The 16,543-nt window shown below is 41.7% G+C and overlaps 1 protein-coding gene across 1 annotated transcript in view; it reads right to left on the bottom strand.

The window, feature by feature from the left end:
• Nucleotides 1-370: 370 nt before the first annotated feature.
• The window catches only part of LOC308117504 (matrix metalloproteinase-17-like), a gene marked incomplete at both ends in the record, with an annotated part of 105,808 nt that continues 89,635 nt past the window's right edge, over nt 371-16,543 (bottom strand). Inside the window, 6 exons of the mRNA XM_080476422.1 lie at nt 371-696; nt 9,258-9,515; nt 10,469-10,621; nt 13,004-13,086; nt 15,322-15,424; nt 16,075-16,251. Coding sequence (XP_080332548.1) covers nt 371-696; nt 9,258-9,515; nt 10,469-10,621; nt 13,004-13,086; nt 15,322-15,424; nt 16,075-16,251 — 1,100 coding nt within the window. The remainder of the gene's footprint in view (nt 697-9,257; nt 9,516-10,468; nt 10,622-13,003; nt 13,087-15,321; nt 15,425-16,074; nt 16,252-16,543) is intronic.

Raw genomic sequence — 16,543 nt, 5'->3', positions numbered from 1 at the left:
TTTCTCTCAAAATAGTTGCGATTCATTGCAGCCCAGTGAGATACGTAGGTTTGGACAAGTTCGATGGTGTGATGATGATGATGATGATGATGATGATGATGATGATGATGATGGTATGCACTACCCATACTGCAAGGCGCTTTAGATGACCATCAAATGGCATGTTAAATAAATAACAGCAAAACAAAAGCAAAAAAGATACTGATTGATATTTAAATATGAACAAAATGTTCCAGTTTGTTGTTTTGGCTGAGTGTCCACCGGTCCCCCCACCGGTCCCCCCACCGGTCCCCCCACCGGTCCCCCCACCCACCCCGGTGAGTGTCCCTCTCTTTGTCTTGCACCCAAGCTGAAGAACTTTGCTTTAGCATCATAGCAGTTCAGATCGGAGGGCCAGCGAGAGCGTCCAGAGCGGCGGCAGCAGCCACATGGGGGACGGGGAGGGACGGGCGCCTAAAGGCGAGGCGGTGTCGGAGGTGCAGGAGCACACCTCGTACCCGTTCTCTGCGTGGTCGGGGTGCTGGTGCACGTTCACCCTCGTCTCGGTGCTTTTGGAATCAGCGTCCGGCGAGTCCGACTGCATCTCCGTGCACAGCAGCCAGTCCTTGGCGATGAGGCGGGGGAATCCCGCCTCCACCTCCATGTCGCTGCCCGGCACTCGCCAGTACTCCTTCCCGTTGAAGAAATAGGATGAACCTTTGGAGGGAAAGCGGAGGAGGACATATCAAGAAGATACCGTGGATCTGGAGAAAGACATGCAGCAGAAAAACAATACAAATTCATTCTTTCCATTTTTCTAACTTTGTGGGGCATTTCCATTTATGTAAAAGACTTCCCAGATGTCCCTATGTCTAATCAAAACTAAAATCTAACTGTACCTACAGTGTCAGATGCATGCGAGCCAAAGTTGATCCCTCCCGGTTGGACTTTGCAATTCCTGTGACGTTTTTGGCTCTACAAAGAACTAAATACAAGCTGCTCGTTAGAATGCAAAGCTGTGAGTGTAGCGTTGTGTTTTTGTGAATGTCATCACATATTGACCCCGCAAACATGCCATTGGATTGTGGGAGGAAGTCCGTGTGCCGAGGGAAAAACCCATGCACAGTTTGAATGTATAAACTCCACCCAAAAAGGACCTGACCCTGGAGTCAAAAGCAGGAACAGAAGTTCCAGGTTTTTTAAGCCCAGAGTGCTTTACCGCTACCTCACTGTGTGGCCACTAGAAAAAAACTTTTGAGATTTAAAAAAAGAAAGAAAAGAGCATTAGAAATATGATATAATATATAGAAATATAAACACAAAGCCTCACATTTAAAAAAAAAAACAAAACAGTTTTATTGTCCTCCATAGTAGCGAGTAAGAAGACCTCACTTTTTATGAGCAAAACAAAGGAAATAAAAATAAATTAGCCATGATTATAAAAGTGCTTCCACATGATGTCATTAGTGAGATTTACACAGAAACGAGGGGAAGAAAATGACCCCAAATGACTGAAGGTCTAAAAGGTGACCAAGACGGAAAAAAAAAGAAAAAAAAACTGCTTTTGTGCATAAAACTGCACCAATCACTGAAAGTAATGAGTGGAAAATGTTCATTATCCCAAGAAGGAGATGTGCCTGTTAGCGCAGGGAGCATAATGGGCTGCTTGCTCCAGAGATCTGGATTTTATGAAGGTGGTGAGGTATCACGATGAAAACTAGACGAATAAAAAAATCAAAAAAAGTTTGTTTTCGGGGAGCTCACATCATTGCTGGGGTCTTTAAGTGAACGTTACCAATGGAGTCAGGCTTTGGGTTTAACATGTGCTTACAGTTCCAGTGTGGGGAGCGGCGGCGGCTGATCGATGAGGAATGTTGGGCTGCTTTAGTGGCAACGGTATCAAACTGTTGTGCATATCATTTTCTAGAAAGAAAAGAGTTTTGTTCACAGTGCTGCACGGCGGATCAATAAGTCTATGTTGACATGTTCTCAGGAGTGAAGCCCTGCTTGGTTATGCCACAGGCATTTCTCATAGGAGGTTTTAATTTAAAGCAGCATTTCAAATAAAGCATCCAAGCTTGTAAATAGCATACTAATATTATTTTTCAGTACTGCTGCAAGCTTATGTTTTTGGACATACAGAGGCCTTTTCACACTATATGTAGAAAATGGATTCCCTTTATTAAATTATCATATATATATGAATGATGTAGCGAACCAGAGCTAGCAATATGGTGCACTGTCACAGAAATATCCCTTCACTACAAACATCACGGTCATGCTCCGTTTTATCTCCCAAATTGTAATAAGAAGTAAAATTCAAGTTTAACCGAATGGCAATTCTTGCTTTTAGACACTTAGATAAAGAGTGATAGGACACGTCTACATGACACGAGGGATGTTTTGGCAGCCTCTGGTGGTCGATGTGAATATGGCAGCGGCAGTGCGGTGGGAATTGCTTATAGGAGGCATAGACATTAAACATTTATATAAAATAAACATACCAGGAGGTTAAAATTAACATTCATTCAGGCCTCCCACATGTTTTCAAAGTCATTTTGGTTTCTCAAACTCCAATAAACAGCAACTGAACAACGTCGACAAGACGCTCAGTGTCCTAATGAGGGGAACAACTAATAATGAATGTTTTGAGTCTGAAGTCTTCAAATGGTCTCAAACTTGTTGGTGAATAGAGCAAACAAAGGAGTGTTTATGTTAACGAAAATGTAGACAAAAAAATAAACTAAAACCTGACAGTATATCTATCACAGAGTCGCTTCCAATCTGAGTGGAGGGTATTCCTACAACTATGCGGCTTTCATAAGAAGCTTTACCGTCACTGCACATGAAAACACAATCCAACCTAGTTTAGCAGCAATCTCTTGTCACAGCTACTATAAATACACATCTGAGTAACAATGTTAATATCAAGTACCATGAGTCAGATTTATATGGACCTGCACCACCTTTAATAAAGACATCAAACCTTGGCACTGATGAGAGCCGACAAGGACTATGCAGATGTACAATAATACCAACCTAAGTATGTTTACTTTCTCGGGTTTCCTTCAGAAAATGTCCCACTCCTCACTTGAAAAAAAAACATCTTTTGAAAAGACAATCGCAAAACCAGCAGTGTAGATATTCTTTTGCTGCCTTTCATGACTTGCTCTCTTTATGCCGAGATCACACAATGTCTCCTCATCATCCTCGTACTTATCTTCTTCTAAAAGCTGCCATTTCTCCAGGACTTCTGCCTCTCCGAAACTGCCACTCTGACTGCTGTTCACCACGAGTTGTCACCATGTCCTCTTCACTTCTCTCTGCTTTCTGCCTCGCCGTTCTCCCTTCATCCTCGGCTGGTGGAACTTGAAGCCGCCTAAAGGCAGATAAAGGCTTTGATGTGGCTCCAGTACCATTGCCCACAGGAATGCACAAGGCATACGTGGAAGTCTGTGTTCTTATTTCTATAAATGTGTGAAAATCTATGTGTCTTCCTTGAAAAAGCATGGGTTTTGGTGGAATGTGCTCTCTCTTGTCTGGCCAGTTTGTTTTTTTTGCACACACACACACACACATCACAGAGACGGAGATGGACCTCTGAAACTGGCAAAAAACCTAAAGCGCCAAGAGTCTCCGCACACTCATCCGGGAGTTGCCGCAGGTGAGAGAGGTGATGTCAGCTTCCGTCCCTCAGAGAGTGGACCGAGCACTCCATGCTAATGAGTTATTTCTGTGCTACAAGTGCTCGATCAAGGCCTAATCTGGAGAGCCACCTGATGCAAAAGAGGGAGTCGCTTTTTAAAAAGCGTCCAAAACAATGTCGGTTGAAGTGCAACTTATCAATCTCTTTGGGGAAAAGCACTAAAGCTTGTCCACGGCCATTGAGCCGTCATCATTACGAAAGAACAGCAGGTAACCTTTCTCAAACATCTGGGGACCGAACCCAGATCTGAGACTTGTGTCTCATCAAAGCAAATGTCAGGACCATGTTGGTTTTACAATGTGAGTCTCTGGAACAAATTAACTATCACAAGATTTCGCTTTTGCCTTACGACTGTTATAAAACGGTACTAATATATTACCCTTTTAATGTGGATTTATATCACAATATATCTTTATGACTGCTTCAGGCGCGGGCTGCATTTTGCCTATATATCTTTTTATGTGCCTTTAAAAGTCTCGATAGCGTGGATGCTTTGCACATTTTCTTTTCTCAAAACAACAGAACTATTCAAAAAATGACATAATATTGGAAGGAAATAACTGCATTTCAAATGGTAGAAGGAATCTGTACAAATGTGCAGAGGTTTTGAGCATCTGTTTCGGGGCCATGGCACAATCTGAAGCGAGTTGGCAGAATTTCTTTGCCGACTGAGTGGCATTTTGGCAGCACTAATTTGGAACGAGAGCAGACAGCCGGAGTCCAGAAAAGAAAAAAGTTTCACATATTAATTTCTACCAGTGACAGACACAACATAGATTTAGTACTGAGTGAGGCTGGGTGAAAGAATAGTGTTTTTGGTTGAAATTTCAAAAAAGCCCCATTCGTACAATCCTCCAGACAGTAACATGCAATGCATTCATTTATTCCAGAAACATGGGAAGCCATTAACTGTTCCCGGAAACTGACCTGCTTAGAAACATGGGGGTCAACAACAGCGAGCGGCAACAATTCCCTCCTGAGATCACCTTTCTACTACTCCGTGCAGACATAGTGGTCTGGTTGACTCCCCACACTGAGCCCACCATCCCCGGGGAGGAGGAAACGCAGGCTGCCAAAGAGCAGCCAAAATACCCAGAAAACCCCGCTGAGTGCAGGCAGGCACGGCGCACGATCACTGTTTTATTGGCTGGAGGAGGGCTGGTTTTTTAGTCCTCTGTTGCACGGGCTGCTGCCAATCATTTCACACCGAGACGTAACTGAAACAAACAGGGTGTTATCGTATGGGCGGCATCCTTTGCTTGCATTACATGAACTGCCAGGTGTATGTCACTGTGTGTAAAAAAAAAAAAGAAAAGTGGAATAAATGAAACTGCAGAACCGGGGCCCTCCGATCTTGACATATTTGGGACAAAAACTCGACAAAGGCGAGGGAAGCTGTGACTGAGGAACAAGGATGTAAACGGGAGACTTAACAAGTAAGAGAAGGATAAGAAATCCTCCAGGAGGGGTTCCAACATTCATCCATTGCTGACAATTCCTAGTTGGTGACCCAATTTAGCAGCAAATGGCTGAAGCTTATGGAAACAAAACAGACGAAGCTCTGAGATCCAAACTGAGGACAGACGTCTCAAATAATACAGTATACAGTATGAAACTGCTGGATTTGATTAGTCTTTCATCTACACGAAGGCCAGACAACTTATTTTTTACATCAGAGCAGACTATGACTATGGAATTATAATTTGAAATATCTTCAAAATGTTCATGAGAAAACATGTGAATTTGAAGAAAAATTTTATTTCAAAAAGCTGCTGAACTTCCAAGAGAATCTGACTTATTTTAGGTTTCCTAAAGTTTGGAAATTTGGTCTCTACCAATTAGGGACTACTGGGGCAAGTTATGGTTGACCCGTGGCAATGACTGACTTCAGCCGAAAAGTACTTGGAAAAACAAAAGAGGTGATTCATATATGAATTGTGAGCGCCACAAAATAACGGTTACCTTTTTCAAAACAACATTTTACTACTATTTCACGCGCTTGGACGCTCGAAAGACTTCAGTCTTCAGAGGACTAATTCCAGCTCAGCAGGTAAATCGTTCCAGGCTCAGTTCAAACTTCCATACCTACTTCTTACAATCTATTTGCCCGTACAAATGATCGGGAATACATGATCCCAATGTTTACCAGTATGTTAATACCACACATATTCACACCCGGCCAGCTGTGAGCTCGGAGGTACATATATTCTGGCTCAAGTGCATGCGTGCACTTCAATGCAGGTGCTTTGCATTTTATAAGAAGTAAAGACCTGCTTTACAGGCACAGACGCACAGAGTGTGTAAACATTACTGACATGGTGGATTTAGGCGTGACACGCTCTTCTTATGATCGCATTAGCACACCTCCTCCCATAAAGCCCACCACTTTCAAGGATGGGGGAGGGGGGGAGGAATAGCGGGGAAGGTTAGGAGAAAGTTTATAGAGAGGTGAAGGAGAGGGAAATGAGAAGGGAGGAACATTCCCGCCCACACAGCCTTCAGCGACTACAGTAATTGAATGGCAAAAACTATGCATACTTTTTATTGGTGTTTTTCTGTCGCCCTTTGTATGAATTTCTGTTTGAACATCATCTCAGGCTTTCTGTGGCGACATCAAAGCAGCGCACGATGCTTTAAATGCTCTGCTCTCAGGTATTTGATCGCTTTACATGTCACTGAAGTTATTCTAAAGCGACACATAAAGAATATTATGTTAATGTTTCCATACAATATAAACAGTATCAGTGATTTGTATGGAGTTGATATCAAACAGGTAAATGTAATGTGCTGAAGGGAAAACCACTAAAAACTAACTAGCCTCAACTTGTTCGGCCAGGCAATATCACTCTGTACAACCAGATGGTGTTTTGAGTAAATCTAACAGTGTAGTTCTTGGTACACAAAGAGCAGAAAAAAAGATTAGATCCTGAGAACAACGGCTGAAGCTCATTTTCAGGCTTTACACTGGAGGCGTGGACTTTATCGTAACTCTTTACAGCCACACACTATACGCGTATTTATTTCAATATTATATCCATTGTGAAATGATCGGAGGCCATTGTGCATCTTCTGAAGACATTGCATATCGATAAATCCAACAAATAATGCGCAAAATGATTATTTGATTCCTATATTGTCCTGTTTTAAAGTTTCTTTTATTACCTCATTACTCAAATTTCTTATTTTTTTTGTTTTAGACACCAGTGGCTAGGAAAGTACAATAAATTATTCATTCAAATTTTAAACACCTGGCATAATTCAGTGTAGATTTAAGAAAACTCAAAATAATAACATTTTTGTTTTTAGAATATATTATTGCCTGAGAAGCAAATGTAGAAAAAAAGATCATTTAACTTTTAAACAGTTATTTACGTTTTAGAATAAAAAATTAATCTCCATGTTTGCATACGGGTTGGTTATTAGAAAAAAACCCTCAAAATCGGGTATGTAATACAGAATACATCTGCGACCTGATATTAATTCTCTTGTGACCGACACGCAGCTTAATATGTCTTACCTGTTTCATTGCCTGGAAAATCTAATTTGCCACAGAAACATGCAATTCTGCACAAGCAGAACAACCCGATACAACAGATGGGTACTTCTCAACAATAGAACGATAGGATTTATGTCAGAAAAAGGTCATCGGTGACCGACGTGGTCTTTCTACAGTAACTGTCAAGTATTGGGTCAGTGGTTGACGATGTTTCACAAAAGCTCTGGGCCAATTTGCAGCAGTTAGCAGAAAAGCAATACTTCTCCATTTGGCTGTGAAACTACCGCCGATGTGTTTCCAGAAATGTCACAGATGATAAGAATTTTTTTGGAACCGGATTGATTCTATTCAAATAGAAAGCACTACCCCATGCCGTGTGATGAGACATCATTAATGCTCAGTGGCTCAGTGGCAACAGTGTGAGTGTGACACTTCAAAAAAAGGAGTGGAGTCTTTGCTGGGGACACGGAGGACCACAATCAGCTGAAAAGATGCTGATCAGTGTGTGAGAGGATGGCACTCACACACCTAAGTTTACCAAACAAATCACACTCAAAGTGGGAATGAGCCAACATGCTTTGGAGACGTACAAAGTAACTCAAGGAGAAGTGCTACAGAGTGAAAACCAAAGTGAAGACACAAATATATAGTTTGTTTTTGACGTTTGAGTCTTAGTAACAAACCAGCAACAAAGATTTGTCGCTTCAAGCTACTGTTTACAAATTACCAGCTGCCTGACAGCACAAAGGAAATCGAATGGTCGCGTAACTTGACAAATGTATGTTCTGAAACGATTATGTCTACTCTTAAATTGATATTTTACTGACTGTCAAATCCAAAACACACTTTTATGCCACATTCTGCACATTCCACTGACAAACCATGACACATAAATCATGGCATTGCGTAAAGGCAGTCACTGCATGACTGTCATCTGTGCACGCTTGAGTTGGATGTCCAACTGTGAGCAGGAAGTACTTTTCTGAAGAAGGAAATAAGAATCTGAAAGCTGTATTTAGTTTTCACTTTAAAACATATTATCCCCTTATAAACTGATGTATGTGGTGTGGTTAACCTCTCATGAAATGACAGTTTGCAATCCTATGTCAAACTCATAACGTAGCTGGTAACAATTTAGTACCAAGAATTAATGAGCTGCCATTTGGAATTATTTTTTTATTTACTTTGAAAAAATTTAATCGGGGAACTATCAATTCTTCAAATCATTACAAAAAAAATAAAAAATGACACCACCGGTTTGGAGTATATATATCATCTGTATACATAAGTTTGAGACACACTGGCATAGCAGCAGGAAAACTGGTTGAAAGGCAAATGGCTGAAGCTGAACTGAGAGCCGTTTTACTGCAGGTGGTCCACAGAGTGCATCATGATCAACAATGGGGAAGATCAACAGACGCTTTGTCTCAGTCCAGCGTTATAAGAAAGAAAAGATGACCGAGTACTCGGGAAGGGGTGGTGGTGGTGGTGGGGGGGGGGTGGGGGGGGGGGTGGTCAGGATCGACTGTGGCATGCTGATAGTGATAAGGTTAATGCAACAGAAACAATCTCTGCTGGAACTCCTTGATTAGATTGGAGATCTTGTCATCCCGTCTTAGTGCTTCTCAAACACTCCCTGTACATCTGACCGAGCGCGCTGGGCTCACACTGGCAACATGGATTAATTGAGGCCACCAGCTTGTAGAGTCGTAAAACACCCGACACGGCTCGCCACTGTGTTTGCAGTGTAAAGGTCAAGGCTGCTGTTGGCAAGCAGAGGGAGACGCGCACGTTCTCTCCAGTACGACTGACTCAGTGTCTCATAATCTAAAACGTTTGTTGTCGAGGAAACTCGAGCAGCGGGCTTCCGAAAGGTTCCCAAGTAATACAAACGTGCAGTGGCTTGATCTTCCGTATTTTGTCAGATTCATGATGGCATCATTGTGAAAAAACGCCTTGGGGAACCGAATGATGAATGCCAACTCAAAGAGGCTCCAAAGTGTCACATCAACTCATTGGAAACGGTTCACATCAGTGTCATTTAACCACCATGGGAGCATTTCATCAGCTACTCACCATCGGACCACCTCATGGCGTCGTCCAGATGAGGTGGTAGCCCCTTCCAGAGGCTGCTGTCTTTAGGGTAGCCCTGGTCCATGCGTCTTAGGTGGTCGTCATAGCGCCAGTAGTGGCTGTCCTTAAAGAAGTAGGTCTTATCATTGTGCAGCCAAACAAAGGCAGCGTCCACGCCTTCCATCGGGAGGCCAAAGTCACTAATGGGACGAGGGTAACCTTCCTCTACATTGTTGTCTTTAAATACCCAATACTTCAGACCTGGAGGGTTGGACACAGAGACACAAAGAAAACAAATATTCATATGTGGGGAAAAAAAGCCTCTTTATAGGTGAGAAATGAAGACACTCCACAGGGTTAAGTACTAAATGAATTCAAATTTTGTCAGCAGAGCAAAATACTTGTTGCCCTCTTTTATGTAAGTACAGTTATGTCAAATAGAATTATGTCAACAACGTGTTAATGTTTAAAAATCAGATCAAACACACACGTAATTATCAAAGCATTCATTCTTGCCATAAGTCAAACAATCTATCTTCTACTCCGTCAGGCGGTGGAGACAAATCCAGTCAACAATGGGTGAGGGCATAAGACAAGGCCGCCAGTCCTTCACAGGAAAGACAACCACACACATTCGCTGTAAATTAGATCACCGATTAACCTTACATGAGGAGGGAACTGGAGCTCAGGGAGAACATGCAGAACAGGAAGACCCAGCCTGAAGTCGAGCCAACAGCACTCGGCACGATATCAAGTTTATTGTTATCATACCCACAAAGGCCCAGAGCGTCTATCACCAGTTGGAATAGAAATATAGGATTCATTTCCCTTTAAGTGTTTTTACCTTCGTGGTTATTTAAAATATGTAAATTCATTCAGTTTAGTCGACAGTATATATGGTGCATTATGACATAACATTAATAATGCTTAATATCAAATCAAAATATAAAGGAAAAACAAAATGCTCCGATGCATCGACCACACACGCTGCACGTACAAGGTGTTTGTATGTTATGGGAGTAACTTGGAGGCAAAGACATTTTGACACACGGAGACGATTATCAAACAGCAACCAAAGACACCTGCAGCCAAGTTAAAGGGGGATCGACTACCTGACTGCCTTAACTAATAACAGGTGAAAACAGACATTAAACTGAGCTGAATGAGAATGACTGGCTGGTGAGAATAACCTGAATTCCAGCACACAGACTCACCTTTGAAAAACACTATCTTGTGATCCCCTGGTCTCTCGTACACAGCGTCCACACTGTCCAAATTAGGCGGGAGACCCCTCCAGAAACGGTTAATCTGAGCAGGACGAAGAGACACCAGGTTCTTCTCCCGAGTCAGCCGCCAGAAGTACTTCCCTGCGAGAGACAGGGACAGGAGTCAATCGATTTTAATCACTGCAAAATATTCTGTAGGTGTTTTTGTTGTCTTGGCTTTCTTAGTGGCAGACAGCGAGACATTTCTTTCTCAGTCTTACTGCAAACGAAGTATCTTGCTGTGAGACCAGCCTATCCCTGTGTGCGGCTCGACGTCTGCTCAAATAAATCACCGTGATCTCCCTGATTGGTCATGTGATGTACCCGTGAAAAACCTAGTGGAAGATGAACAAGAGCAGTTGATTCTGGAAGGAACAATAACTAATTATGAAAATAGGGAAACCTCAACTCACACTCACCATGTACACATGTATAATAAACAGTTATCACCGTGCTCTTATGAAAGGTGTTTTGGATGACGAAACCCCTTTTGATTTGTGAACGTACAAGTCAAGACTGGCCAATGAGCCAAACGGATCAATTTTGGGGCTCAGCACAAAATATTTATAGTGCGTGAAAGCCCAGCTACTGTAGGACCAATTTGTTTAGGCTGCAGAATACGTAATGGTGTGTGGGAATGTGATATGACCCCTCGGAGTCACGCATGACTTGGGTTTCTATCGATCACTGCAGCCACCACTCTGTCCCCTGGCTGGTTAATATCCCTTTGTGTTTTGCTTTATAGACTCACTCATTCCTGCTCCCGTCTGCCTCTTGCGTCGTTAAGCATGAGAATTAAAAAGCAGGTATGTTCCACATGAAACTCACGTTCCAAGCAAAACACAGTTTTTGTCTATTTGTGACACTGTTGCAATAAAACACTAATAAATATGCACTGCAACATCCTTTGAGTTTTGAGTGGAATCCCCAATGGGGCAGTTCGTATATTGGCAGCATCCAACCTCTGTTTATATGATTTATATTTATGCAGTTCAGTTTATGACTTCTGATTCTCAAACCTTGGCAGAGGGAAAGTAGCTCATTTGCATAAGAAAATGCAAGCAAGAGGATCAGTTTGTTACTCCAGGACAGGACAGTCCAATCAACTGAAGCTTTCCAAACCAACACTCAAAGCCTGACCAGGCTTGTGCCATGCTCTGATTCAACTTAATAACCAAAGAGAAGTTGTCACATGAACTAGTTGCTGGTACGACTGATTACTTGTCAGGTAAGATGTAGACTGTGCAGACCAATGGCCTCAATTCGACTGTTGCCTTCTAAAGGCATCAAGGGTACCTGGGTCAAATTGCCTTAATAAAATGACTTCAGTAATTTGCCGGGAAAAAATCACAGTACCCCGACATGAGGTATAACATAACTGGTAACATCTTGTGCTTTTAGGATTTGTTGTTTCGTGTACAGCCATGTACCATCTTTAATTTCCTGAAAACAAGCAAAGGTGTAACCAGCATAACAAATAACAAATATGTTATTAATGTTCTAGGTTCTTGTTAAAGCCGTGGTAGATCAAAACCCCTTGTGATTATGAGCTAATGAAACAAGAATGTGGTCCAATAATTTCATGATAATCAACCAAGTGAGGTCTGGATCACTCCAAAAGAAAATCCCATCTTCAAGGACCTGAGCCACTCAAGGTATGTGTGTACAAAAAAAAAAAAGTGTGCAACCATGACAATGCACACTGTAAGATGATCTACTCAAGCGGGGACGGGCAACTTTCATCATTGCCAAGTTCTGCTAAAAACTGAATCTATACATCTGCACAGCTAAACTGTAGCCAAGCACTTCTCTCACACGGATTTATGATGGGCTCACTTTCATTACTGTGAAATCCGCTCAATAAATTTGATTGATACCTGCTTCAAATATGCTTAATAAACTCAGCTGAGATGCTGCTCTTATTGTGGCGAGAGCCTCGCTGACTCTCCATGACTTTTATTTAGGCTTTCTACATAAAAAGATCTATTTTCTGTGTTGTACTTCTACTGAGGACTCATTATCTTTTATGAATCTCAATAGCTATAGCCAAATAGCCAAAATTCTCATTTATCTGCTGTAAAACTCCAAAATGTTGGACACCTTGCTCCAATAACACCCAAAACATGCTTTTTGGGGGCTTGGCACCGCATCTAGTGTCTAAACACAAGAAAAAATGTGTGAAAGAACTTCAATTGAAGGCTCTGGTTTGTAAGTGATGCATTACTCTCAGTTGATCACCTGCAAAATGCATGCAAACTGAAAGTGCAACCTGTCCATGAGCATGGAGTTTAGCCTGCTTTATAAAGAATCTAACTAAACCAGGAGATACAATTCTGTGAACAAGTACTATAAGGGACATCAGCAATAAATACATAATCATCAAATGTACAAAGCTACCTCTGACATTTATTCATGAGAATGGCTTTCGCCCTCTTCGTTCCCTCTCTCTCCGTTCCACTTCCTCCCCAAGAAAAGGTTGAATACCTTTAAAAAAGAAGGCCTCCCCTCGTATTTGGGCCACAGCGTCAAAGTGACTGGAGCATCTGTCCGGGGCGTCACGCGCCATCCTGGGAGAGGTGGAGTAAAGTTGGAGGAAGGACAAGAGACAGTTTCAGAAGAATGAAAGATCGCAAGAGTGGAACGAGAGAAAGGAACGATACATTAAAAGTCAAGTACGGAGATTATGTGGCTGTACATACTGCTGCTTTTGAGAAAATAACAAAAAAAATAAACCCCACAAACATACTAATCAGCCATAGGGAAACAAAATATTGATGAATTGGAAAACACAGATCTTTTTGTCACTGAACCACTTAGTGGGCAGGATGTATTTGACAATAAGTTGATGTGAAAGGGATAGCTGGGTCAGAGAAAACTCAGCAAAATTACAGTATCATGGCTGATCGGCTATGCATGCAGTTCATATGAAAAGACTCAACCTATTTAACATATTTTACACATTATAAAAAACAACAGCTAATTTTCGGCAACACTTGCCTTCAGGGAGCCTGTGAATTTGTGCATGCATGTGCATGTGTTTCCTTCAATTTAATTAAACATGGGGCGAAACGCTGCCACACCGACATGGCAAGGTCTTCCAGTTCGTTCATCCCCAGGGCTAACAAGTGATTTAAAACACTGACGTGGCCAGCCTGTCAATGATGTCGCCATTACCACCGACAGGCTGTGGGCTTGCGAGTGGGAGGCTAAGAGCCCCTGCACCAACAACAAAGATTTCTATTTAGAGGTTTATTAACCAAACGCTGCTGCCTCGTGGTGAGCATTTGTGACCCTTGTAGAGAATGATTCAGCTTTTCCATCTATCGAGAACAGACAGAGAGAAAAGTACCCCAGTCACGCAAAGTCAATTTTGCATGCCTGTTCATTCTAAAAAAGCAACATTGTCCTCGTGATTCAAAATTGCCATGCTTTGTCAAAACAAAGCACTGCATATTTTTGTCTGTGCACTTTTGACGCTTAATTTGATGTGTGCCAACAGATTTTATAATATTAATTAAGGAGACAATGGGGGTCTAGGGTTTGTTTAAGATGTCTTTATATAAGAACATCTCGAATGAAAGCAGAATGGCAATTAAATTCTAAACAAAGTGAGCTCAGATGGATGAAGTCAGTTTTCTCCCCAGTCATAACATAACGGGGAACGCTGCCATGAACACATTTCATGGTACTTTTAAAGGATTAAAGAGAGGATTATATCAAACTGAGGGAAGTTTGTGGATTTTGCTTTTTATATCTAAATCGGCACCTTTATCTCACATTTGTCTTGTAATGCACCATATTTTAATAAGTTATATATCGGGGGTTTTAAGCAATCGAATCAGGTCAACAGGACTTGGACGTACGTCTTTGAAGACATTTCTGCCTCTTATCCAAGAGGCTTCATTGGTTGAAGCTGTTCCTTGATTCGGTTGCCTCCTACCCGGACAAATGAGTCTATGCACAGACTTTTCGAGCTCTTAATGACAGTTATCAAACCAAATTGTTTGGCCCGTCTTCTTGAGCAAGCCACTCCATTTCTCTCAATTTAAGTAGCTTTCTTCAATCCTCTGCAGGTTTCAACTCTTGCCGTCGTCGTTCAATAATGTTAAGAACAAGGACTCTAGCTTACCCTTATTGCTGGCTTTTAAGCTGTGCAGCAACTTTGGGCTGCATGTTTGGATGAAAGGCACGACAAAAATAAAGTAAAAGTTCAAGACATGCAGTCATTGTGATTTTCTTTATTAATTTGACATACCTATTGATAATCACGTATCCGTTTGCACCATGCACTGGACTTTGCACACAGACTATTTGCTGTGAAATGGGAAAAGTGAATGTGGCCACAGCTAAATGCCGTGTCAACTGTTTGATCAAATTCTATATTACTTATCGGGCTTGTTGAGCAATAATTGTTTCAGTTCCAAGTCACATTTCGGAAAACATGACGGATCATGTTAAAGAAGGAAAACCTCGAGCAGAAAAAAAGATTAGACACTTTTTCCCCCTTCAACCTCTACATTGCAGTATTTACAGGCCGCAAGAGAGCCTTTAAGCATTTAACTGCTTTTCTCCGTTTATCTACTGTATAAGGGACATTTATCAAACCCTTTGCTCCAGTGTCTTTACAGATGCGGTGGACTGAGAGACCCGAGGGAACTTGGAAATGAATGAAGCCTGAATGTGTTTGAAAAGGAAAGCAAAAAAAAAACCATTGAGATTCGCTGGAAATGAATTGCGATAGAAGTGGGCGACTATACTTGTTTAGACCACAAGAATGATGTTTCACTAGATCTCCTACTTACAGCAGAGTGGACCTGTTCTCAGGAAGGTCCAGTAAAACGGGAGGTTCAGCCGTCGGAGACTGATTTCCCGGTCGAGTTGTGTGGGATACCGAGTCTCTGACACCTGGGAAGGTCAAATGGGATTGCATTTCAAGTCAATATACCAAAGATCAAACAACTTGTCATATAATCGTGGTATTTAGACAAAACTACAGTTACATGACCTCTCAAAATCCTGCATTTGATTAAATAAAATTAAAATGGCACTGTTGGATGATGATGGTGTTCCACCAACACTATACACTCATGGTAAGGATCACATAACTATTTTGACCAATAATAACATCCTGTTGGTCACGTTTCAGCATTGCCTTTGGATTTTCATTTCATTTTAGATGTTCTTTAAGCAACCATAGCATTCAAAATCCTTCATAAACATCCAGAAAAAAGTGGTGGTTCTCCTTTAGAATATTTCTATAACTGATAAAAAATAAACAGCATTTCTTTTTGAATATAAGCGTACGTGTTTATCTTTATCTTGTTCCAATTCATTTATCTATTCCACAGTCAGATCCTTCATGATCATTAGTTGCACATTGCTCGTCCACTGCTGCGATCTATATCAGGAAGTGGGGCGATAAGGTCATATGCCATAAAGAGGTCCAATTAAATGCATCTATGCTCTCATTAATCAATCGCCTTCCTCACGAGAACACGCTCCTCTTCCTCAGTGTCCCACACACATACAGAAAGGAGAGATGTGCATCTTAATACCGTAGAGCTGCCAAACGCGGACTTTATCCTCGTAGGGTAGATCGTACTTCAGGGGGTCTCCTACAGGACCCTGGTAGTACGGCCTCATGATGGACTCCATGGCTGACGTGTGGACCAGACCGATGGCGTGGCCGAACTCATGGACTGCAACCGCAAATAGATCCATCCCGTGAGACTCTGGAGGAGACACACAGAGTGGAAAACCATCCCTTTACATGATCACTAGCTCAAGGAAAGAAAAGTCTCGGAACGAGACGAGTTAGAATATGCATTTACAATGATGTTTATTTGAAGTAAAAAGTGGAGTGCAAAAAGGACGACACACTCTCTGCTTCTTAGAAGTGCTCTTTTAATTTATTTAGAAGAGAAATTGGACCAGTCAGAGAAGCAGATCAAGAATTCTGTGCACAACATATTTCTCCCTTTTTTTTTTTTTTGACAACTGCTGCCGTCCACTGGGGTAGTAAAT

This window comes from Lipophrys pholis (assembly GCF_963383615.2).
Source record: "Lipophrys pholis genome assembly, chromosome: 12".
Lineage (NCBI taxonomy): Eukaryota > Metazoa > Chordata > Actinopteri > Blenniiformes > Blenniidae > Lipophrys > Lipophrys pholis.
Note: the sequence above shows the minus strand (reverse complement) of the source record. Positions and strands in the feature narration are given on the sequence as shown.